This window comes from Leuresthes tenuis, unplaced genomic scaffold (assembly GCF_036924035.1).
Source record: "Leuresthes tenuis unplaced genomic scaffold, fLeuTen1.0.hap1 SCAF_6, whole genome shotgun sequence".
NCBI classification, from domain to species: Eukaryota; Metazoa; Chordata; class Actinopteri; order Atheriniformes; family Atherinopsidae; genus Leuresthes; species Leuresthes tenuis.
In genome coordinates this window covers 9,544,161-9,568,120 of record NW_027325360.1, presented here as the reverse complement: position 1 = coordinate 9,568,120, position 23,960 = coordinate 9,544,161, and the positions used below count along the sequence as shown (strand labels likewise).

At 39.3% G+C, this 23,960-nt stretch overlaps 2 protein-coding genes across 2 annotated transcripts; one reads left to right on the top strand and one right to left on the bottom strand.

The window, feature by feature from the left end:
- Window positions 1-1,295: 1,295 nt before the first annotated feature.
- Window positions 1,296-11,904, top strand: LOC140309570 (long-chain-fatty-acid--CoA ligase ACSBG2-like). The gene is made up of 15 exons (XM_072387491.1): window positions 1,296-1,405; window positions 2,210-2,284; window positions 2,391-2,602; window positions 3,726-4,009; window positions 5,039-5,127; window positions 5,636-5,756; window positions 5,883-5,963; window positions 6,201-6,350; window positions 6,576-6,743; window positions 7,167-7,348; window positions 7,571-7,801; window positions 8,071-8,288; window positions 10,332-10,471; window positions 10,569-10,812; window positions 11,110-11,904. The coding sequence occupies exons 1-15, from the start codon at window positions 1,344-1,346 to the stop codon at window positions 11,199-11,201; spliced, it is 2,349 nt and encodes a 782-aa protein (XP_072243592.1). The 5' UTR covers window positions 1,296-1,343; the 3' UTR covers window positions 11,202-11,904.
- Window positions 11,905-15,348: 3,444 nt separating this feature from the next.
- On the bottom strand, window positions 15,349-22,345 carry LOC140309569 (flavin reductase (NADPH)-like). The gene is made up of 6 exons (XM_072387490.1): window positions 22,057-22,345; window positions 21,697-21,753; window positions 19,866-20,003; window positions 18,839-19,040; window positions 16,913-17,077; window positions 15,349-16,697 (listed from the first exon to the last, which is right to left on the bottom strand). Exons 3-6 carry the CDS (start codon window positions 19,998-20,000, stop codon window positions 16,540-16,542), a joined length of 660 nt encoding a protein of 219 aa, XP_072243591.1. The 5' UTR covers window positions 20,001-20,003; window positions 21,697-21,753; window positions 22,057-22,345; the 3' UTR covers window positions 15,349-16,539.
- Between the last annotated feature and the right edge of the window lie 1,615 nt (window positions 22,346-23,960).

Genomic DNA, 23,960 nt, shown 5'->3' with positions numbered 1-23,960 from the left:
AAGGAGCAGCTGTTTTAATCTTTACGAAGTTCCCATTCTAATATTTGAGTAGTGCAGCTATACATCTTGGTAAACTACTAAGAAGTTATTTGGTGTGCTTATTCTCAAAGTGTGCAGTTACAAACGATTGGTTACTGAATTTCTAATTAATCATTTTCTAGGCAGAAGCCAGTAGACCTGTCTAAGCCTAAAGAGTTAAAAAAAAAACAAGACAGCAAAGTCTCAGGAAGGAGGAGGATTTTCTACAGCCAGCCAATCTCACAACAGCTGAATCATAAACCATTTGAAAATAACATCAAGCTAATAATAAATTCATTGACTGCAGCTGAAAGGATGCCTTATCAGATAGGAAATTAACCTAATTTCACTGTCTGCAACACATTCCACTTCACGGCACTAATCATTCACAACCTCCTTGCATGGAGTCCGGATGGAAGCAGGGGGCCCGGTCGGGATAGCTGTGGTGTGACTGAGTGGTATGATTCAGTGACCTTAGTACCTGACCGAGGTTACTCTGTGTTATTGGAGAAACAGCTAAACTTTCGCCCATATTTACTCAAAAACTGTGTTCGCCTCCAGAGGATGCAGCTGTGAAGTAATACGTCAGGACAGAGGAGGAAACGAGACCTCTGTTAATGACAAGTAAAGTTAGATTTTTTTTGCTCACAAAAAATTGTCCACCATCTTCATCTCTCTTCTGAACTTTATACCAGAAACAAAGACACAAGGAGGTTTTTAAAGAGTTCTTAAGAAAACACTCCTCATATCTATTTCTATCTGGTCTTTATTGCCAACTTCTGCATCTTTTTAGACAGTCTTGTAGAAAAAGCTGCCATTGCAAGTTTCAACTGTTGAATAACTCTTTTATGGGTCAAAGTCTCATTTATCCTTATAGCCTAAGATAACTAATCTTGTTTTATCATTACTTCTCTGACAGGCCTCAACATGCATGTGTGATAATGACAGTCTTCATAAAATGATTTGAGCCGAGAAAAGTCCTTACAAGACCCCACACCCACTCCGGCTTTACTGATTAATAGGATCGTTAAAACTCTCGCCTGCTGAGTGTTACTGACTCTCACCACTACAGTTTCCAGCTTCTGTGATTAATACAATACAGCAGGTTTCTGCAGCTGCACCCTGGTGGCGTATGTCAGGTTTCAGGTCTTCTTCATCTTGATGAACCACAACCTTTGGTCGGTATTGTCGTGGGCAGATTGTGGATTTTGCAATTCTCCATAGCTTAGGAAGAGGCAGAAACCTGCTTTGACCTTATCCAAGTCCGTAGGTTGATATTTTCCCCAGAGGGCAACAGTCGAAATCCCAGCGCCAGGCAAAGGTTGATGCAGGTACAACCGGACTGCTCCTCTCAGGTTGCTGTCACTCAGCTGTGTGAGCAGAGAAGGTAAGCTATCATTTACAAAAAAAATTCCTTCAGGTCATCGGCTCTTTAATTGTTTGACTGGAAAAAATGAATGAGCAGGGCATGATGTGAGTGAGGACTTCTACGTATGTGACAGGGCAGGAGACAGTTCTTTTTTTAATAGGACTGAATGATTTTCCCAAACCTCTGTGGATTTATTCTGTACACAATACTGTGGATTATTCTTTTCTTGTGGGTCATGGAAAAGTCCAAGTCTGTATTGAGACTGAAATCTGCTTTTTCTTTTTTTGCATGAGAAACGACACTTGAACTCAGGTTTGCACAACTGGGATAAAAGATTTTTCTGTTGCCACTTCACATTGCCACACTGCACTTTTTGCAAGTATGACCTTTGGACCAGAGAAATCTTGACCCGAGTAATTGCGGACACTGCTGTTGCCCTTTTAGCAATATTTAAATTTAATTTCATCCCTGATACGTTTGTTAATCAGTATGTTAACTTGAACAAACTTGCAACGACAGCATTTTCACGATTATGTGGGTCAAAGTTGCTCAAAGTTCTTGACAAACGGTTTAAATAGTGTTGTGCAGTGAAGCAATGCCTCCTGGCACAGTATTCAGAGTTTCAACATCTGGACCACTGCTGCATGTGGATTCGAGCATCAGCACTGACCTGTTGCAATGACTTAAGTGAATGTCAGTGTCATATAAATGAGTAGAGCGGAGCTGTTTCATAATAGATAGTCTTATCTGTTTGAACGGTCCTCAGTGGAGGACATCTGAAGCATTTTAATACTGGTCTTATTTCACCTTCTCTGTTTCTAGCAAATACAAGATGAGTGTCAAAGAAAGTCCAGTTGTGACAAATGGTTTAGCACCTATGGATGGCAATACTGACAGGTATGTAGAATGAAATTAAAAATCAAAGCAATTCTCGTAATATCTGTTTCTAAGATGTTAGTTTGTTTTTTGCCTCTCATTCATTTTATTTCAATGGCTGTCTCAGCATCGCCTCCGAGGAAGAAAATACTGTGTTAGAGACAATAGATTTAAAGAGCCCCTCCACAGTCATCCCCAATGGAAAAGCAGACACAGCTGACCTCAGTGCAGCGCCAGTGTCAGAGAGCCAGAAGACTCAACCTACCTGTAACCCTGAGCCGCCGACCAAGCCTCCCAGATCCCTGGAGGCGAAGTTACCTGCTGAGAGTCTTTCAGCAGGTAAGACTGCAAGTGTTACGTTAAGAGAGTGGAACCAGCCTCAGAACTGAACAAGGCTCAGGGTGAAAAGCCTTTTTTGATTTATGTTTGCAGAGCTTAGATTTTGTAAGTCTAATAAGATAGATATAAGAAAAAAAAAAAGCTTTTGGTCTGCAATTTCACTTTATTTATTTTAGTGTTGCAAGTTCTGTGGTTATCAGCTCAGGGCTTTCCTCATTGACAAGGTTGAAGTCTATATGTCGTGGATTTAAAATGGTCAGGAGTTTTGAGGCAGTTTTGATTAGATTAGTAACAGAACAGGAGTGACACCAAAATACAGATAATTCAAGCAAAACAGTAAAAACTGTTTTACTTGAAACACCTGACTGACAGATTAAGCATGTATAAGAAATGGATTAATGAATGGATTATAGTGAATGAAAATGTATCATTTGGATTAAATCTGGTCAGTCTAATGCTGTGTCTAACAAGAGTTTGTACTTTCCCGTTATTTACTGTGAACACTTAGTTGAATAATGATGAAAAAAACAAAAAACAGAAACAAGTATGTAAATTAGACATAAGGGAAATATAATTTACTGTAAACCTGACTGTAGAGGCAGACACGCAGCTGCTATGCATCTCTGAAATACAACAGATTGTATGCTCAGAGGCTAAATTGTTGAGAATTTTTGTTGAATTCAAGTAGCATTTACAAAAGGAGCAAATAAAATAAACATTACTATCCCAGAAATAATTATAAAAGAAAATTACTTGAGGGAAATATAGAGAAGCCGCTGTACTTTTGGCAAACACTGATCTTGTAGCTCAGAGTTATTTTCTTTTTACTTCCTCAAACCATCCTTCATTGGTGGGTGTGCATACACGTTTAAGAGCTTCCTGTTCTGTATCAGATAACAGCATAGCCTTTCTCGATCACCACACAGCTGCAACTCGCATTACTCAAAGACAGCAGGTTTAACACACCCACTTGAATTCTCTAGCGATGTTTTCTCTCCTCTCGCTCACCTGACTCTTCCTGTAAACAGCGAGCTTAGGGTGCTTTGGCGTGGAGCTGGTGTTTTCTGAATTGATTCGTCAGTAATGGCGGGTAAATCCATCTGTCCCTGTTGTCCCAATGCAGAAGAGCCAAAGCCAGTTCCCCTGAAGGCACCGAATTTGGCAACTACTCTAGCCCCAGCGGAGCAGTTATGGAGCACCAGCAGAGACCAGGCAGTGAGGCTGAGGATGGAGGGCTCAGGTCCAGGCTCAGAGACTCCAGTCACCATCCATCAGATGTTCCTGGAGACAGTGGAAAAGTGCGGGGATCTTCCAGCACTGGCTTACAAAAAAGATGGCAACACGGTGACTCTGACCTGGAGACAATACTATGAGCAGTGTCGAGCAGCAGCTAAAAGTTTCCTAAAGGTTCGTACTTTTTTGCATTGGAACTTGTTTTACATCTAATATAGCTGCAGTTTACTTCTGTTTTGCATTCAAGTTATAGGAACTGCATTGTTATACTTGCAGAGACAGACTTTGTTTTTACCTTGTTTGCCTCGGAGGCTCTAAGCAAAGACATACTATGCTAGACTGGTGTTGGTGATGGATTTGACCAGTAATCTCTTTGGCCTTTTGCGTTTAATACCATTAATTTCCATCGTCCTAAAACTGAGGAACTTAAACAGCATCCTGACAACCTTTTAAATCTAAACACAATCAAGTTAAAGTCATTGTTACAGTTGAAGTTGCATTAGATGTGCAGAAGTAGTGCTTGGATAAACAAATATGACAACGAATTTCTTCTTTTGCCTTGTGTCATGTGCTATGGTAACAGTTGTATGACTGACAAACCCCAGCTGGTCGAGGCGGATGGCCACCCTTCCTGAGTCTGGTTCTGCCAGAGGTTTCTTCCTGGCACGCTCAGGAAGGGAGATTGGACTGAAGAGAAGTTTTGGGTGCAATCTGTTGGTTTCCTTAGCTAGGATATTGTTTTTGAATCGGCTCTATATGAAAGAATTCGATTATTTTGAAATTAATTCATTGGATTTCATTGGATTATGATTACAATGAATGGAACTCCAATTGGCTTGAATTGGACAATAAATTAATTAATTAAATTAATTAATAAAACAATTAAGTGCCTTGAGATGAAATTTGTTGTAATTTAACTTTAACTGAATTGAATTGAACACAGGTATTGTTTCAGGTTCAGAAGTGAATATGTGTGAAATGTACTTGCACTACATTCAAGGAATTACTGGCTGCACAAAACCTGTATCGCCTGCCCTCAGTTTACTTTGTGATGCTCGAACGGAACACTGTAAACTAACACTTGAATTTGTGAAATTTTCAGCTTGAGTTACGTCTCTAGTTTCACGGCTGCGAAGGCAGAATCCCATTTTTAAATTGAGATCTAGGTCAAAAGTAATGAAGACTTGGTTCTTTCATTTGCAGCTGGGGCTGGAGCGTTTCCATGGTGTTGGCATTCTGGGATTCAACTCTCCTGAATGGTTCATCTCAGACATCGGCTGTATCCTTGCTGGGTAAGATTTCAGCATGTCTGGAGCTGAGATTGATAAGACCTCTTGCAGTCTATTTTTTTCTTCTTGAGATGCCGCTGCACTGTTCCACCCAACATTTATATCTCATTTGACAATCTCAAAGTCTATCTTTACATCTCTGCCACACCGGTTTGGGCTGTACCAGTTTAATGCCTCAGGGATCTTAAGAAGGGTGTACGATTTGGCATTTCCTCAATGCTCTCTAGAAAGTAGGTTAGCAATGCAAAAATGACATTGTGTAGATTGTGCAACTGTGCAATAACAGTATATTTAGCTACAAGTTTTTGCTGTTCTTTATATATCTAAACGTCAGTGCTCCTCCTTTTAGGTTTCAATATTTTGCTGAAATTTGCATACCTATGCATAAACCTTTTGATTTAATTGCTTTCATTTAATTTCATCAGCCAGTCCACATGACAAATTCTTGTAGAATTAGCAATATCCACAGTGAATCATTACATGTGGATTCATGGTGTGTTTTGTGGCACAGGGGTCTGGCAGCCGGCATTTACACAACCAACTCCCCAGAGGCCTGTGAGTATGTGGCTGCCAACTGTGAGGCCAACATTCTGGTTGTTGAGAACCAGAAACAGCTCGAAAAAATCTTGCAGGTCAGGAGCTCTGTTACAGCACCAGCCCTTTGAGTATGGCTATAAAGCTGTAATAAAGAAATAGGTATCTGCCAAAATAGGAAGGAATCTGCTCTCACATGCCTTTGTCTGTCTTGTCTCTTCAAGATAAAAGATCACTTACCTCACCTGAAAGCCATCGTCCAGTACAAGGGCGAGCTGCAGCAGAAAGCACCATTCCTGTACTCAGTATGTTGACATTGCAAACATGTTGATCAAGTAGATAAAATCACACGATTATGAGACATCTGATAACACACGGTGTATGATGCCTTCAGTTGTACCACTGACATTTTCATCTTTCAAGACAAGTCATCTTTCCCACAAGTTGTATAATAACAAGATTGGACTTGAATACTACACAGCTGGTACTCACTGCAGTCAGGATTTAGAGACTTTTTAAATATAATATTTCTATTTCTGTAGTGGGAAGAGTTCATGAAGCTCGGCGAGGACGTGCCCAATGAGCAGCTGAATGCCATGATTGACAGTCTTCGAGCTAATGAGTGCTGCACCCTCATCTATACTTCTGGAACTACTGGCAATCCTAAAGGAGTCATGCTGAGCCACGACAATGTGTGTAACAGGAGGTTTCCTGTGTCTTTTTTTAAACTTGACACAACTAAACTGCATTCAGATGTCACTGACCTCAGAGCTTTGACTAATCTGCTGAAAAGATTATTATGTAATGCCACACCTCAACCAGATCTAGTCTTGTTTCCTGCTGTATTTTTATTATGTCGTTTGTATAATGAGTTTGGATGCTGAATTCAAGAATTTCTCCCCCCTCTCCCACATTAGATGACATGGACAGCCCACACAGCCTCCTCCATGATAAACGCAAACTACGGTGTGGAGGTCATTGTCAGTTACCTTCCGCTCAGCCACGTGGCAGCCCAGATGGTCGACATTTGGGTCTGCATGAGTTTTGGAGGAATCACCTACTTTGCAGAGCCAGATGCTCTGAAGGTAAGGATTTTTTTATATAGTTCTAAACATGGAATTAATGATTGAATAGTTTTGATGCTGCACGGTGGTGTGGTGGTCGCCTCACAGCGAGGGTTTCAGGTTCAACTCCTGGCTGGGGCCTTTCTGTGTGGAGTTTGCATGTTCTCCCCGTGTATGCGTGGGTTCTCTCTGGGTACTCCGGCTTCCTCCCACCATCCAAAAACATGCATGTTAGGTTAATTGGTGTCTCTAAAATTGTCCCTAGGAGTGAGTGTGTGGCTGTTTGTCTTGTTTGTCTCTGTGTGGCCCTGTGATGGACTGGCGACCTGTCCGTCACAGGGTATGTCCGGGGTATAGGCTCCAGCGTCACTGTGACCCAAATGATGGATTAAGCAGGTATAGAAAATGGATGGAATATTTTTGACTGTACCATTAATTTCCCAGGGCACTTTGGTAAACACACTGAAAGAAGCTCGTCCAACTCTTTTCCTGGGGGTTCCACGAGTGTGGGAGAAGATGCAGGAGAGTATGAAAGCCGTTGGTGCCAAGGCATCCCCACTGAGGAAGAGAGTGGCAGACTGGGCCAAGTCCATTGGTCTGCAATACAGCTACAGTGCTATGACTGGGTGAGTCAGCAGCAGAGATCATTAGATAGAAAAACATTAGTCGAATATTTGAACCATTTGCTAAACACAACAATTATTTTTTCCTAATATTTAACATGTATTCTCTATATGAGTGTTACAGTTAGCATTGGACAGGTTGTGTCACAGTTGTGATACCTCAGTACAATCACATGTGTGACACGTATTAACTACATTTTGACTTGGTTTTTTTGTGCGCTACAGGGAGAATGCAGTGCCTTGGGGTTTCATGCTGGCTAACAATCTGGTCTTCAAGAAGGTGCGTGCTGCTTTGGGTTTGGACCGCTGCAGATTGTGCTGCACAGGAGCTGCGCCGATCACAAAAGAAACTCTGGACTACTTTTTGAGCCTGAACATCCCTGTGATGGAGCTTTACGGCATGAGTGAAAGTTCCGGTCCACACACAGTGTCCATCGATGAGTTTCGCATCACAAGGTGAGCATGAAATCTCCACAGAGTGTGTCAGCTGTAATTACCTCTCTAGACAAGTCTAAGAATCCACGTGCTAACTCTTACAGGTGATATCCATTACATACAAAATAAAAACACTAGTCATCTAAAATGATGTGACCAAAAAACATTTGTGATGAGAGGGATATGAGCGAACCAAAGGAATAAAGTTAAGGACCAAAAAACAAAAGACCAATGTAAAAGTGAAAGGCCTTCATGAGCACGCCGTTCACCTCTATGATTTGTCTTTGCAGCTGTGGAAAGGAGATGCCAGGTTGCAAGACAAAGCTGGAGAATCCAGATGGGGAAGGGAACGGGGAGATCTGTCTCTGGGGTCGCAACATTTTTATGGGCTACTTGAATATGCCCGACAAAACAACAGAGGCTCTAGATGAGCAGGGCTGGCTGCACTCTGGAGACCTGGGAAGACATGACGAGCAGGACTTCCTGTACATCACAGGAAGGATCAAAGGTAAGCCGTGGTTCTCAATCTGAGAACAACTAAGCATTAGCACACTAATCCATTGAGAATAGCCTCGATACAAAAACTAGTTATTATTCATTTTGGTCTGTTTTTTTAATTGATGTGTCAGTTTTATGATTTATTGTTAATTCTATACAAAATACAAAGACACAATATTTTTTAGATAATATGCACTGATGTTTTGACAGGATGGTTTGACTAAAGTAACATCTTATAATAATGTGAAATGGGCCAGAAAAGTTAATGTTCAACAATGAACAATGTTAATAATTGACTAGTTTATGAATAGTTTATCTAGAACTAGAAGTTTCAAAGTGCTTCTCAAAGTCACATAAAATATCAGCCAATATAGCGAGAAAATACAACAACAATGATGATGATGCAAATAAAACAAAGCAAAAAAGAAAAATGTTTGAAAATGTAACTTATTTTTTGACACTTAATTATTTGCTCATGTCAGTAAAAATCGGTGACAAAGTGCCAAGAGACAAATTTGTTCAATATTTAGAAAAAGCAAAGAGCACATGTGGCAGGAATGTATCTTTCTTCTTGACCACAACATGTTTAAGTACATCTGGTGAGCCTTTTTTCAAGTTTGACCCCATGTTTTTGACAGCAGCACTTCACACCTTCATAAAGTTTTCTGACAACAACGACACTCCCAACAGAATTCTGAGGTATCCATTTACACCAGGATGCCTCAGAATCCAATGAGTACAACAGTAATCTAATACACTCTTAGCTACAGAATTTGACCCTCAGCCTCCACTGATAATAATAGTCCCTCTCACAGCTCAGCATTTGTCACACTTCAAGGGAGTTGGCACAAACGTGTCATTGTTGTTTGACAGATTCAATACTCAGGACGACACTGTTGTGTGAACACAAAGGTTTTCACATACCTCATTTGGACCATTTTGAAGTTCTCACACGCTGAGTTCTGAATGTGCTGTTAATTCAGCTGGATAAGACCATGTATTTGTACTTAAACCAGTGTTTCTCAATTCCGGTCCTCATGACCCACCGCCCTGCACGTTTTTGATGTTTCCCTCCTTCACCACACCTGATTCAAATGATCAGCTCATCACCAAGCTCTGCAGTGGCCTGATAAGGAGCCATTCATTTGAATCAGGTGTGGTGGAGGAGGGAAACATCGAAAATGTGCAGGGCAGTGGGTCATGAGGACCGGAATTGAGAAACACTGACTTAAACACACACAAGCACACACACATATCCTTGTTTAGTCTCTCTTTGTGGGTTCCTGCCACTGACTGCAGTCCATTACCGGAATACTAACCATCATAACTGAGTACCTAATCCTAAACTTTACCCTTACCTTGGCCTAAGTCGAACATAGCCATACAACAGAGAGTTGACCCTAATAATAAATAAATAAACTTGTGTGATCTAGAACCTTTGTCCCATTGAAGCTTTTTGACCCCACAAATATTAAGAATTCCTGTTTTTTGGAGAAAAAAAAATGCAACGCTCAAAACAGTGTCTGTTTTCATCTCTGAGAAATCTCCTTTGTATTTATTCATTTTTATTCTTTTGTTGCATTCTTGATATTTGTATCTTTTGACCGAACAAACATGTAAAGCTAAACATATTTCTTGAAGCCTATCGCAGCTGTCATTGGGCGAGAGGCAGGGTACGCCCTGGACAGGTTGCTAGTCCATCACAGAGACAAACGAGACATACAGCCATGCATGCTCACTCCTAGGGAGTCACCAAGTAACCTAACATGCATATTTTTGGATGGTGGGAGGAAGCTAGTGGAGAGAACGCATACATACATAGAGAGAACATGCAAAGTCCACACAGAAAGGCCCCAGCTGGGAATTGAACCTGGAACCCACTTGCTGTGAGGTGATGGTGGCACCATGCAGTCCACAGTCGCATTGTCATATTTGGAAATCTTTTCACTTCAGAGCACCAGATTAGCATCCAGAAGTCTACGAAAAGAGCACAGTGTGATGTTTATCTGACATTGGGAGAGACAGGCAATTCAAGTTTGTTGTTTTTGTGTAGAGCTGATCATCACTGCCGGTGGTGAGAACATTCCTCCCGTACCCATCGAGGATGCAGTGAAGAATGAACTGCCCTTCATCAGCAATGCCATGCTGATTGGAGACAAGAGGAAGTTCCTCACCATGCTGCTCACACTAAAAGTAACCAAGACTTCATTCCTGCAAACAGTCACAGATGCAGCATGAAAAAAAAATAAAAAAAAGCCCACAATGATGACGCCTGTGTTTGTTTCCATAGTGTGTAATGGATGACAACGGAGATCCTACAGATGAGCTGAGTCCTGAGGCTTTGGACTTCTGCAGGCAGCATGCCGTGATGCGGACCAAGGTGTCAGAGATTATAGCCAATAAGGAGCCGGCAATATACAAAGCCATTCAGGAAGGCATAGAGCGTGTCAACTCCAAATCAAAGTCCAATGCCCAGAGGGTCGGGAAGTGGAACATACTGGAGCAAGACTTCTCTGTCAGTGGAGGAGAACTGGGTTAGTTTTTAGAAATGTAATCTTGTTTCTTCTTCCTCTGGTACTTGAAGAAAATGAAGGAGTATTGTTAAGGAATGACAAATGTTTATCGTCTATCAAGTTTTATTACAGGACATGATAATGAGACTTATGATTGTGCCCAGGACACACAACCCAACACTGTGAAGTTTATTTTATTTTATTAGTAGTGATTGAACCTCTATAGCAGATGAAATGTTAATATGTAATGGTTGCTTAGCAGAGACTGAATCTTTAGTCTGATATTAACATCTGTTCAACCTTTTTTTGTCTGTGCAGGACCCACCTTGAAACTGCGGAGGCCCATTGTTGTGAAGATGTACCAGGACAAAATAAATGAAATGTACGAAGTGGCTGCAGAAAAGCAGTAATTTGTACTGCACAGTAAGCAGATACGGTTGTGAGAAGCGTGGCCAGAAACCTATAAACCTAAATGTGTTGATGAGGTTGTAAAACCTTGATTCTGATTGTCTTGTATATAACAGGCCAGAGGTTTGTGTTGCCAGAAACTGTGGAGACCTCTGATGTTTGATATTTAAGCTATTAAATACAGCTACAGCTACAGTTCTGTAGCAACTGCACAATTTTTACATAAAACATCAATATTACAGTCAGATCTTGCCATATGACACGTACAGATGACATCACTCAGCACCAAACATGCCACATGCACGGTGGGAAACACTGGATGACTTTACATTTTTACAGTTTTCAAAGAAAATGGTGTAAACATTAATCCACTGTAGCTTGAAAGATGTTTGATTATAAGATGGGTTTTTTTATTTGCAATGTAACAGTATCTATTTAAAGGTCTTACTACACTACTTGCCAGTTTCCAATCATAGACTTATAGACTTATGTACGATAATTCCCATCTGGCAAACTGGAGGTGAATAAATATTTTTGTATTGTCACTACATATGAAAAATGATCTTGGTTGTCTGTATTTATCCAATCACAACATGTGCTAATTGTAAATCATATGTATAAATTTGTGCTTCTCCATGTACAGTTTGACACATTGAAATATTTATTTTGTGATAGATTTTCCATGATTGTCAATAAAAAGTGATTATACAAACTGAGCAAATTGATTTAGAGAATGTGGAATAGTATCACCTGTATTTGTTAGTGTACATGAAAAAATTTTCAGCTGCTAACTTTTTGATTTTGAAATACAATGTCGCAATGTGCAAAGCGAAAAGATTGAAGATTTCTGTTTATGTCACATAACATATCATCTTGGTCAATGCAAAAATACAAATAAAAACAACAACAAAACGCCAGATAAATATGAATGCATAAATGTGCTTGTATTAATTATCATATTTTCTTCTTGCAGAGATTAAAAAAAAAAAAGAAAAGAAAACCTGTTGGGTGATGATGTTTGGAAATCTGTGAACTGCTGTGAAATATCTGTAAAACTTACCAACCAAACAAATAAATAATAAGTAGAAATGGTAATTGTAGCAGCTTTGGTACTACAAACTGAAATCACTGAATAAAAACTAGATTATTTTTCTTCAATATGTGAAATATCTTTTTTAAATTTGTATTAAAGGAACAGAAATAATAAAATAAAGACAACGTAGTTTATGATCCACAGAGGCAGTTTTTCTGTGACGAGAACTCCTGTCATACTTTAAGGACAGTTTCCTGAGTATACATTTAAGCTTAATGTTACTGAATTAACGCTTTCTTTTCAAATCCAATAATTGAAGTTGTAGGCAAACAGAATGGACTCAATGTTGTATCAATAGTGAAGTGCTGAGTCCTGTGTGGAATTAGCTTTGTTTTCAGTGCTATCAAATGTTATCATAGTAACATGCTAAACTAAAACGGAATAGTAAGACTAGTGCTTAACTTAACTTAACTTCTAACATCGTTAGCAAGTTTCTCTCTTAAATTATTTACAAAAATCATCAACATGGTGTTACAAATTTGATCTATAGTGTGCCACTGTTAGCCTTTACCTATACCTTGTGGGAAAAAAATGTAAACAGAATAAATCAGTTTTTTTATTTCTATACGTTATTCCACTGATTATAATGTCAATAATCTCAGTCTGGCATTGTTAGAAGGGTTAAGTTGAAATTCATTGAAATGGTTGAACACAACACAGTGGTGTGGTGGTTAGTACTGTTGCCTCACAGCGAGAGGGTTCCAGGTCCAATCCCCACCAGGGGCCTTTCTGTGTTCTCCCTGTGGATCTCTGGGTACTCTGGCTTCCTCCCACTGTCCAAAAACATGCATGTTAGGTTATTTGGTGACTCTAGTGAGTGTGCATGGTTGTTTGTCTCTGTGTGGCCCTGTGATGGACTGGCAGCCTTTCCAGATGTATTGTACCAATGACTGCTGGGATAGGCTCCAGCCCCCTGTGACCCAACTGATGGATTAAGCAGGTATAGAAAATGGATGGATAGTTGAACACATAATACTCTAACAATTCATAACTCCTAACCAACTTTCCTGTCTATCTCTCTGGTCTTTTTCATCTTCGGAATGTCTATTTAGAAAATGAAAAGTCGAAGGTACTGTACAAAATCACAGGAAAAAAATACTACGCAACAGCTAAAAGCAAGCATTAAAAACCTACACTTGACCTACACTGAGCAGAGCTACGGGGAATTTCGGTCTTGCAAACAATTCACAATCCTGCCAAAATGCATTCTTGGAGATCCAGATAAGGATCAAAGCTTGTTATCCAGATAAGGATATCATTTAGAATGGTATCACTGCAAAACGTCTTCTTGCATTGCTTAAATACTTGACCTAAAATGGACCAGCGGTTACACATTCACCTAGGAATCTTTGCCATCTGATAAAGTATACTCATAATGTTTTGTACAGGTTTAATACATGTAGCTCATCAACATGTCGTAATATTCCTGAAGTGGGTGAAGCAGGAAATGAAATATAGCTTATCTTCACATGTTACCCATTTATGCGTTTTTTATGAAAGACTGACAAAAACATGTGTAGCAGAAATTTCCAACCCAAAACTTTAATAACCATGTTAGGAAGGATGAATCTAAGCTTATATTGCTGGAGTGAAACAAATCCCTAGTATTTTTGAAAAATAATGATAATAATCAGTTAAAAGACAAAAGCTCTGTTAGGCTGAGATTTAACTGGTATCAAAGGGAGAGCAGCAACTAAAATGCTTCAGTAAATGACAGGGAATGATTAGTCTTTATCTAACCTTTTCACGTAGATGATAATTTCCTACATATAACAGTATTACAGTTAGAGGCTGGAGACTTTTGAAAACATGCCTCGTAAGTGAAGGATGGTCTTCGAACATTCATGCAAACACTTTCTGACATGTAGATGTCACTCTAATGAAAGTCTAAATGAAATAAACAAACGGCTCTGATAACATGTAAATCAACATGTAAAAATAAATAAATCAATACTTTTTATGTTTCTTTTATGGAAAAAAGCACATGTTGCAGGTTATTGCGGTGACTAACTACATTTCCAGCTTTCTATCATGTCACATCTACCACTACATTTCATTTGAATGTTTCTGGCGTGCACTCAGAGCTATTTGATTATTGTCTCTTGCTGCCATCTTTACCAGGAAACTCTGAAAGACAAAATCTTGTTTCTCAATAGGAAATAAAGAAAAAGAAAGAAGAAAGTGAAGATTAGAAAGACGCTTAATTTTCATTTTTGTTTTATTGCACATTCAATTGCGTACTCAATCTGGAAGTCTGTAGGAACCAAATCCAGACACTTCAATGTCAAAGACTAAATCAGACTCAAAAGCCACCTCTAAGTAGTTCTGTCAAAATGAATGACTAAATCATGATCATTGCAGCAGTCATCACACACATCTTAATTCATGACTCATGATTGACGTCTGTGTGGAAGTTTTTCAGTTTTTTCCCCACATCTCAATGATTACAGGCTGGGGGCGGAAGACTTTTAAAAACATTCCTTAGGTACGGGACGGCTTCTCTTATCAATGCAAATCATGATGTAAAGATCATGTAACTCTCACACACTGCCTGTCCCTGATATCACTAAGATGAACTGTCTTGTGGTGAAATTCTTTATAAAGAACTAGGTGAACTATTCAATTAATAATTACATTATACTAGAATCCAACTAATTAATTGTTAATCACAATTATTTGCATGACAGTTAACTGTCTGCTACAATTTTGTGACAGTCTGACCTTAACTCCTCCATCACCTGAATATGAAGCTGAAACATTGAGAGTAAAAGATGAAAACATGACTCCTCCTAGCTCATGTTTTAACTTTCTCAATAACTTCAAAATAGTTTATAGGATTTTGTTTTAACCAAACAGTCAAACCATTCAACATTCACTTGTAATTGTACAATAGTCCAACTTTTTCTAGTTTTATATTACAGAACTGATCGGTAGCTGTCTTTTAAATAAAATACTCCCTGTACTCAGAGATTACATACATAGTGCAATACTGCTTAAAGGCCTTCAACCATTCAAAGTCATCAACTAGTAGCTAAATGCAAGAGAAAACAAACAACTTTGCTGTTAAATGACCTTTTAATAACACGATATGGCACAATACTGCAGTCATGTGGCTGAAAATAAGTACTACACTCATGTGTGTAAGTCCTTATACTTCCTTGTTGTCATTGACAATAGAAAACACAAACAAAACCCAATGTGCAACAATGATGGTTTTCAGCATATAAAAGCAAGACAATGTTTAACAAGAGTAAATAAAAAGGCATTCATTAGACAGATTATATGATTATATGAATGTTTTCTTTCGAGTGCCAGTTCACCAAAGGTTACAAAAGAACATGTTTTCCTTCTCCAGCTGTGAAGTCTCTCACCATGAAGACAGTTCAGGCTTTATTTGCTTGAGGTCCAAGACTTAGAACAAGTCTATGGACACTCAAAGGGACTTTTTTTATGCTCACAACAGTAAAATATTTGTTTCTCTGATGATTAAAGAGGACAGTTTTTTTGGGGGGGGGGGGTTCCCCTTGCTTTAGTGTGTTATACAGCTTTTTCTGTGCAAGTAGTAGGTCAACACAGTAAAAAAAACAAACAGAGTTTTTCCTCTCCAACAGAACACACTGCTTATTGCTTATTGACATCACTGTGTAGCACATTCACATTAAGCCTGCCTACTGACAGCTTTAGGAGCGAAAGAAGCGTCAGGGAGGAATTTAGGTTGTGCCTTGTTTAAAAGATGCTATTTGCTTCAGTGAAAAACCAAATCCACTTTGTATGAACTTTGAAAGAAAGTTGATTTTTATCACCGTTTCCCTGGTTAATTTTACTGAAACTGGATCTGAGAGAGATGATCACATGCTGTGTTAGACTGGAGTGTCTTAGAAGAGTCTTAGAAGGAGGCGCTGTGGCAAAACACATTGTGCAAAGATAGGCTTTTTTTTTTTTTTTTTATAAGCACGATTGAATAAAATACAGCCTCTTAAATATTGGACTTGGAACTGTACTCAGCTGATGGTGGTTCACCACAACAACACACCTACTCAGAGAAACCTCTGCTTCGGTAAAGCACTTATGACTGCATATTGCATACATTCAATGCTCGGAGCACCTGATGTTGTATTGTAATCAGATCTTTCTGGTCTCAAAGGTTAATATTTCAAAAACATCTACGTGGTCTGATACAACGAAAGCATTGCTGAATGGTTAGGTTTTTTTGGACTTTTGGTGAACTGACACAGGGGCCTTCCTTTTCACTTGGTGGTGATGGCGACTCCCTGTTTGACCCAGGCGTTGCTGTTGAGCAGAGAGAGCATGAAGCGGGCCACATCTCCTCTTCCTACAGCACTGTTTGGGGCCTGACTGCTGTTGCTGGGCACAAAGTATCCCTCGTGGGTCAAAAACTCTTGAGCTGCAGAGGACACAGAGAGCTTTTAAAGCCATCAAAATAAATTTGGAAGATTATTAAACTTCAAAGAACCAATTGGCTGATCACATGAGGAAAGGACAATAACTTGCACTATGACTAAATGGACCCTGAGGCAGAAATCGCTCATAAACCAATATGTCAATATACAGAGCTCTGTTTTCATTGTCTTTGGTTATGTCAAGGGTGTCTGTCCTCACCTGTAGCCGGGAGGTTCTTGAGGCCGGGGGGGCGAACTACGGTCCAGTTGATGTCCTCGGTCTTCTTCAGGAAGTTCTCCATCTCATACATGTTGTTGAGGACATTTCTGATCATCGGCAGCAGGAGAAACCGGATCAGGTAAGAAGACTGAGTTCCAGAGTTTGCTGACGAACAAGGAAGGAACAACATAATCACACCAAAGCGAGTACATCTACAGCACTGTGCAAAAGTCTTGAGCAACCCCTCATTTCTTCATCTTTTGCCAAGAAAATGGGAAAATAAGTTTAGCAATTAATTGAAAAATATGCAGAGTGTAAATATTAATTATAAGGCAAATACTTTAACAAGCTTGAAAGTCAATATTTGGTCTGAGCACCTTTATTTTTCATCACAGCCTGAACCCTCTCAGACAAGCTTTCTTATCATTTCTTTAAGCAGTCTTTAGGAATAGTTCTACAGGCTTCTTGAAGGACATCCCAAAGCTATTCATTGGATGTTGGCTGCCTTTTGTTCCGTTCTCTGTAAAAATGATCCCACACTGCTTCAGTGATGTTGAGGTCCGGGCTCAGAGGAGGATGCACCCTCCATAAGGCCTGTAGTTGCTGATTTTCAGTCCACTTCTTGTGTCATTTGGCATAACTCAGCCTTTCTCCCCATTTCGTTCCTTTGAAAATAGTACAAAGACTGGACTGAAAATTAGTGAAAAAGCAGCGATTGTCTAAAGGAAAACCTTGAAAGATTCTCGGAAAGCCTGGAATACTATTGCTAAAGACCACTTTAAAAAGATCACAAGTAAACCTGACTCATTGGAGGCATAATATCAAGAAATGAGGGATGGCTCAAGACATTTTGAATAAAGTCTAAAAAGACACAAAATTACACTGTTAAAAACTTAAAATATATAGAGAGATTAAACTGAAGAATATATTGAAAACAAACAGTTTTATATGGTTTCATGCATTTCCTAAGCAGTAAGAAATGCATGTTTTCCCATCTAAGTGCCTCAGAAACCAACAGCAGAATTTTAAGATAAATTCATTGTGAGTTGATGTGATCCACTTTCCTGGCAGGTGTCCTTTAACAAGGATTAAAGCACAAATAACAGTAGGTTGATTTTATATTTGCCCTAGTGTGGATGCGAGTCCATGGCTTGGGTTTTTTTATTTTAAACTGGAACTAAATCATTTCTAATCCTTCCGTTTTGTCTCAATAAACTCAAAAACAATATTAGCATTATTATTTCAGATACATTTTTGATGAACTCAAAAACCTGCATAGTTATTTTAAGTTATTCTGCTGTTTTCTATATTCTGAGTCGATAAAAAAAAGGCAGGTATTGGAAGAATTAGGCCAATTATGTCCTTTTTGTACGCTCAGGTTTGCTATAAGCAATCGTCCCAAAGTGGACTCAGTCCCTCACTGTGCACTGAGCCAGAAGATTCCCCAAACTTTTCCATTTCGTCTTGAGATAAGTTACGGTAAGCAGCTCCATTTGCTGAAACTTTTCTCTAGATTTAATACAGGAGCTGCATTCTTGAGTAGAAAGAGTTGCTATGAATTACAAATGACTTTTTCTTAGAATTTCCTCTTAAACCTAAAAATAAGATCCTGATCTTGGCCCTTCAGAGAACCCCTGTGGTGAAAACCTGCTCAGTAGGGAGTGAGGAGGACTTTTAAGAGGCTTTAGTTTCTTAAGCAGACAAGAAAAGTTCAGTAGAGGAGAAATATTCTCTTAACTCGTGAGAGACGCACTCGTACCGTCTACTCAACACCATACTAAGACAGAAATGACAGCAAGTATATTAACACTAAACGTTTCTGCAACATCGAGGAAGTAGTGACTTATTGTAGTTAAACAAAAAAGACAGAATTAAAACAATTTATTCAGAGAAGACGTGACCCCAACGTTTGTATATTCCACTTACGTTCTGTGTACCATGAGGTCATGGTGATGACCCTGCTGACACGGGCCTCTCGCATGGCGCTGACCACAGCGGCCATGGACATGGTGTAGCCCGTCACCCCCGAGAAGAAGGAGGCCGGGAAGCCGAGGCAGGACATGACCACATCCTGTTCTTTCAAATGAGTCTTCAGACTGTCCGCAGAGAAAATATCAGCCGTCACGACCTGGAAACACAAAGGACGTGTAGTTATAACAATTTGTTTGCACTGTTTTTGCGAATGGATTCATCTTCAGTCCCGCTGCAGGGCATTAAAAGCCTCGGAAGGGCTCATGGTTGCTGATACACAGAGGATCTTTTCATGCAACATTTTTGGGAAAGCAGCACCAAAGCTGATTCTCCTGCCAAATCTCTCTTAAAAACATGTTACTCCTCTGTCTGAGGTCTGCTTAGTCACTGGTGTCATTGTTCTGGACGGTGGATTGACCCTTGTACCAGGGGTGCTACTTTACCCCAGTTTTCTGCTATTTATTTTAAGTATTGGTGCTCTGAAACATCTCAAGCCAAGCTGTGCAACACATTTGCCGACTATGGAAAGGCTGATTTATAGATTAACATGGGGGCACTGTAGTATATGGAAAAAAAAGTTAAATAGCAGTAGAATAAAACAAACATTCACATAGGAGTATTCACATGACAGTGCACAAAAACCCTACATGGTATGACATTAAGGGGCAAAACTTATTGAGTAAAAATTTAATGATAAATGATGCACAAATGAGGCAATGTCACTAAATGTGCTAGACATCCAAATGAAGTAAAACACTTTTATTCCATATTTCACTTACACCAAATGGACTTTAAACATCTTTACAGTAACATCTGAATAAATACTACATTGGGACTACTTTCAGCAGCGGATGCATACCAGCTAATTTAGTATTGAGCCTACACTGAGTGTGTTCTTGAATAATAATGACACATGTCACAGTCTGAGTGCACAGTGTGTTTGCCTCATTTAAGCTTCTGTACTTTGAACCCAAGTAATTACCTTGAGGTTGTCATGATTCACCGTGAGCTTCGCCGGGTTCCTGACAATGGCGGTGACCGTGTGACCCTGCTCCAGTGCCTGTTTGACCAGATACTGTCCAGTCTGCCCAGTGGCTCCCAGCAAAGCAATCTTCATCCTCTGACAAGGAGAGCTCAGTCAGTGCTGAAACTGATCAGTGGACTGTGATCTTTTAACTGACTGTGATGAGGTTCCCTCCCCGTTTAGCAAGCACAAGTCTAAAAGAGGATTGTCACGGTGCAATAAAGGCTCCCTCTCTGAAAAATTTTGTTTTCTCATATGACGAGCTAAAAAATGTACTTTGCTCAAACACCACAGAGTCAACGCAAAACCACTGATATGTAGGTTTATTAAAGACAATCTGCAGCTCTTACTGGGTACGAATAACTTTTTTTTGATTGATTTGATTTTTTTTCATCTGATTTTATAAAATACACGAGCATTTTAGCAGTTTTACCTTCAATGGTTATGGGATACGTGCACTAAATTACCGTGACAGACCGAGCTCAATGCTACAAAGAGAGGAGTGAGTGAGGAGCTGCTGTGATCTAAGTTTTATGACTTTTATGACAATGTGTGTCTTTGTTGTTTCCAGTGTGGGACAAATGAATTATTTCACTGCAGCGGAGGATGATGAGCTTGTTGGTCACATGTTCTGCGCGGAGACTAAGCCAACAGTGTTGACTGATGTTGGTTAGAAGATCATTCTGAGTATCTTCAAGCTAACTGCTTGAAGCTAATTGCACACAGGGCAATACAGATGCCTTCAAATATCACTTAAAAACAAAAACTGTTCACCATTAACTATTCTGTATTCAACTTTATTACTGGAGGTAATTACAAAACCCTGCTGTGTTATTTCTGTGTTGTAAAGTCAGCTCGACTGTTTTAAAAAGTGGATCAACAGCAGTGAAGGACACGGACACCAGATCGAAGGAAAGTTACCAGAATGGAAAGGAAAAAAAACAACTTGAAAACAGAACCTTCTGGGCTCAGCCTCCCCTTAATGACTGCGGTGGCCAACGCTTTCTTATTGTCAAACTCTGATGCCATCTCCAAAAGGCGTCCAGAGCACAGAGTAGCATGACTACCTGTGTCTGGGTGTTGTCTTTAGCTGACCAGCTATCAGCTGACACTTTGCATCAGTTTGTATCTCCTAATCATTCAGTGCTGTTCTGAGAACTAAAAGGCTTACGCTCCTTGTCAACGACTGCATTCCTCCGGTACAGCCATCCAAAGTACAAGGCAGTCTCAGTCCAAACTGTTTTCAGTTGTGTTTCCACAATAATCTCCAGAGGACTGATCTCTTCTGAGATAACACAAACCCACCTAACTGGCACTTACTTATGCTTCTGGACTTGTTCTGCTCCTCACGGTCACTTAAATAGATTTAGAGTAAGCATTCCAGGGTTTCTTACTGTACAGAGGCGAGAATGTTGTCACTCATTTGTAAGTCCCTTTGGACAAACAGCACCTGCTAAATGACAAAACATCAATATAATCTGGCTCTGACTGCTGTCCCAAAGTGAATCAGTTTCCGGAGAAATTAGCTCCTATTCTGTGACAACTTCAATCCCTTTGATGCTATCCATCTTGCAACTCCTCTCAGACAATAATCTAGAGGTGGTTTCTATGAATGATAAAAGCAGGCTAACGTGAAATGAACTATAAGGAAAAGAAGAGGCCCAAAGTACAAATCAGGCTCAGTTTAACCACTCAATTCTGCTTGTAAAAAATGCAAGTGTTTTTTTTTCCCTGTGAATGTTGATTTCATTAATACAACTGTATTTTACTTTATTAATATGAGACTTACTGCTTTCAAAAGGCACAACCAGTGACTCCAGTGTTGACACTCTCACAGTCCCAAAAACTAGAATCAAAGCATATAAAGATGTTCTATTTGTCTTAGTACATTTAAAAACAACACATTGAAATATTTGTGTTTTAAAAATCTTACATATAATTTTTAATAATTTAGTTTTCTTGCTCAGTGACCATACAAAATAATCACACAAACTCATGTTTGAAGATTAAAAAAATAAAAAAAATTGTTGTATAAAAATATTGATGTTTTATCAAAAATATTATATAATAATATAATATAAAATATTGGCAAATTATTGCAACTGAATAGCTGTTTCAATAAGATATCTTGAGTCAAAATTAGACTTACCTTATGGGCACGTTGTGAGAGCAAAGTACACATGAAGCCTATGTAACTGGACCTTCTATGACCTCCGTGCATCTAACGTTATCTAACGTTAGTGAATCTTCGACACACTGTTCAGTTTGACTCCGTTTTCTTCAGTGCATTTATGTTGTCAATTACACTGAAGTCAAATACAGTGAGCCAGAAATGCACAAAATACTAGTGTGTGGCGTTAAGTACTGTGCAGATGTAATGATCAGTCGGAGCCGTTAAAAAGAAACTAAATTAGCTACGTTAGCTTTCACTCACCTGCGCCATGACTGTTTACACGTTCAGGGAGGCGTTCAAGAGCGTCAGCGTTCTGGAGCGTTGGTGAAGCAACGGTCTCAAAAGTTCCGTATTTAACATCGTGAATGTACATTTCACTTTTTTGGGGGTGATACTCAGTGGGAGAATAGATGACCACTAAGAGTCAATGTTAGCCTGGGCCCAATGCAGGGTCAGCTTTTAGTTGTTCCAGGTTTTCTTCTGATGACAAATTTGGGCCACCATGGGGACAAAACGTTCTGGCCTCAGGGGATCAGATAAAACAAGAAAAATTGTGATTTCTCTTTTTAAATGTCAAATTATACAATCGAGTTTCTCGTGATCATTTTAATTTGAAACACAATCTTAATAAGCAGCATTTTGCTTGTTATTGCAGAAATATTTCTGTAAATAAATTTTTAGCTTTATTCTTTAATCCTGTTTAAGAACAGTCTAATTCATCTTGTGTTTCTTCATAATGGTCTCTACCCTTAGATCCTACAATTCGATTATGAAAGAACACTAAAAACCTATTTGGATAAATCATGTCCTGATAGTCAAGGAGTTTTTCATGACTGAACTTTTGTGAAATACAGTCCAAAGAGAGGTGGGAAAAGAAGTATGAAAATAGTTTGCCTGAAAAATAAGACATGGGCGTGATACAAAACCATTTTATTTGGTTTATCAGGAGGGTTTTGTGCTTTTCTTTCAGCCAGACTTTAACAAAGCTCCAGTGAAACGTGCCAAGCATTACCTAAAACCTCAAATGAACACATCAAAAATTCCTCTGGGAAGATTAGTGTTATGTTTTGCTAACATAATAACTCCTGTAACACTTAAAAAAAAACAGATGCTGGCCTCCTTCTTCCCACCATAAAGACTCGTCTAGTCGCATCAAGTCATTAGCTCAAGTAATCCACTTGTGGCTTGGTGCCTTAATTATGTGATCATACAGAGGGACTAAAGACTAAAGCAGCTTCAGCGCAGTGAAGAGGAGTTGGACGGTGGAGATAGCTTCATGCATCAGGCCTCTGGGATGTGAAGCTGCTGTCATTCATCCACCTACAATGTCCGGACTAACTAATATCCTACAGTTCTTGACCTGATCCTGATGGAAGATGCAACAAAGTGAATGGACGTTTAAAGATTAACTGAAACTGCAAGCAGACAGCTAAAAAAAACCTTGGAAGTGGTTACTGGATAAAGAAGGTGACCACGTAAGTAAATGGTAGATTTAGAAATGAGTCTCTAATAGTAAAGTAACAGTTTGGACTTGAATGGTAGTTTAATCAGCGGTAGAGAAGGTGGTAAAAAAGGATGGTATGTGTCTCCGTTTTCTGATCTTGATCGGGTTAGAACACAACATGAAATGTTCTTTAGTTTAAAAAATAGTCATAGTTTTAAGTTTTTGTCTAAATCTGTTTAATCAGTAAAACATCAGGCCTTTCTTGCTACATGCCACAAATGCTACAAAAAACAATCTCATGTTTAGTTTGATGGATCAAAATGAACAAGCTCCCACTGATTAAATGTAAAGCTCAGATCTAAACATGCTGTATTTGAACACTGATTTCTGTGTCACTTATCAACCTCGGACACACATTTTCCGGCTCCTCTGATTC

Bases quoted from the DNA above. Each gene is read 5' to 3' on its own strand.
- LOC140309570 (XM_072387491.1), top strand. From the start codon at position 1,344: ATGCAGGTACAACCGGACTGCTCCTCTCAGGTTGCTGTCACTCAGCTG. The intron at 1,406-2,209 runs GTAAGCTATCAT...CTCTGTTTCTAG, and splicing joins CAGCTGTGTGAGCAGAGAAG to CAAATACAAGATGAGTGTCA. The intron at 6,744-7,166 runs GTAAGGATTTTT...TTAATTTCCCAG, and splicing joins CAGAGCCAGATGCTCTGAAG to GGCACTTTGGTAAACACACT.
- LOC140309569 (XM_072387490.1), bottom strand. From the start codon at position 20,000: ATGAAGATTGCTTTGCTGGGAGCCACTGGGCAGACTGGACAGTATCTG. The intron at 17,078-18,838 runs GTAAGTGGAATA...CTTGTTCGTCAG, and splicing joins GACCTCATGGTACACAGAAC to CAAACTCTGGAACTCAGTCT. The intron at 16,698-16,912 runs GTGAGGACAGAC...TGTCCTCTGCAG, and splicing joins CAAGAACCTCCCGGCTACAG to CTCAAGAGTTTTTGACCCAC.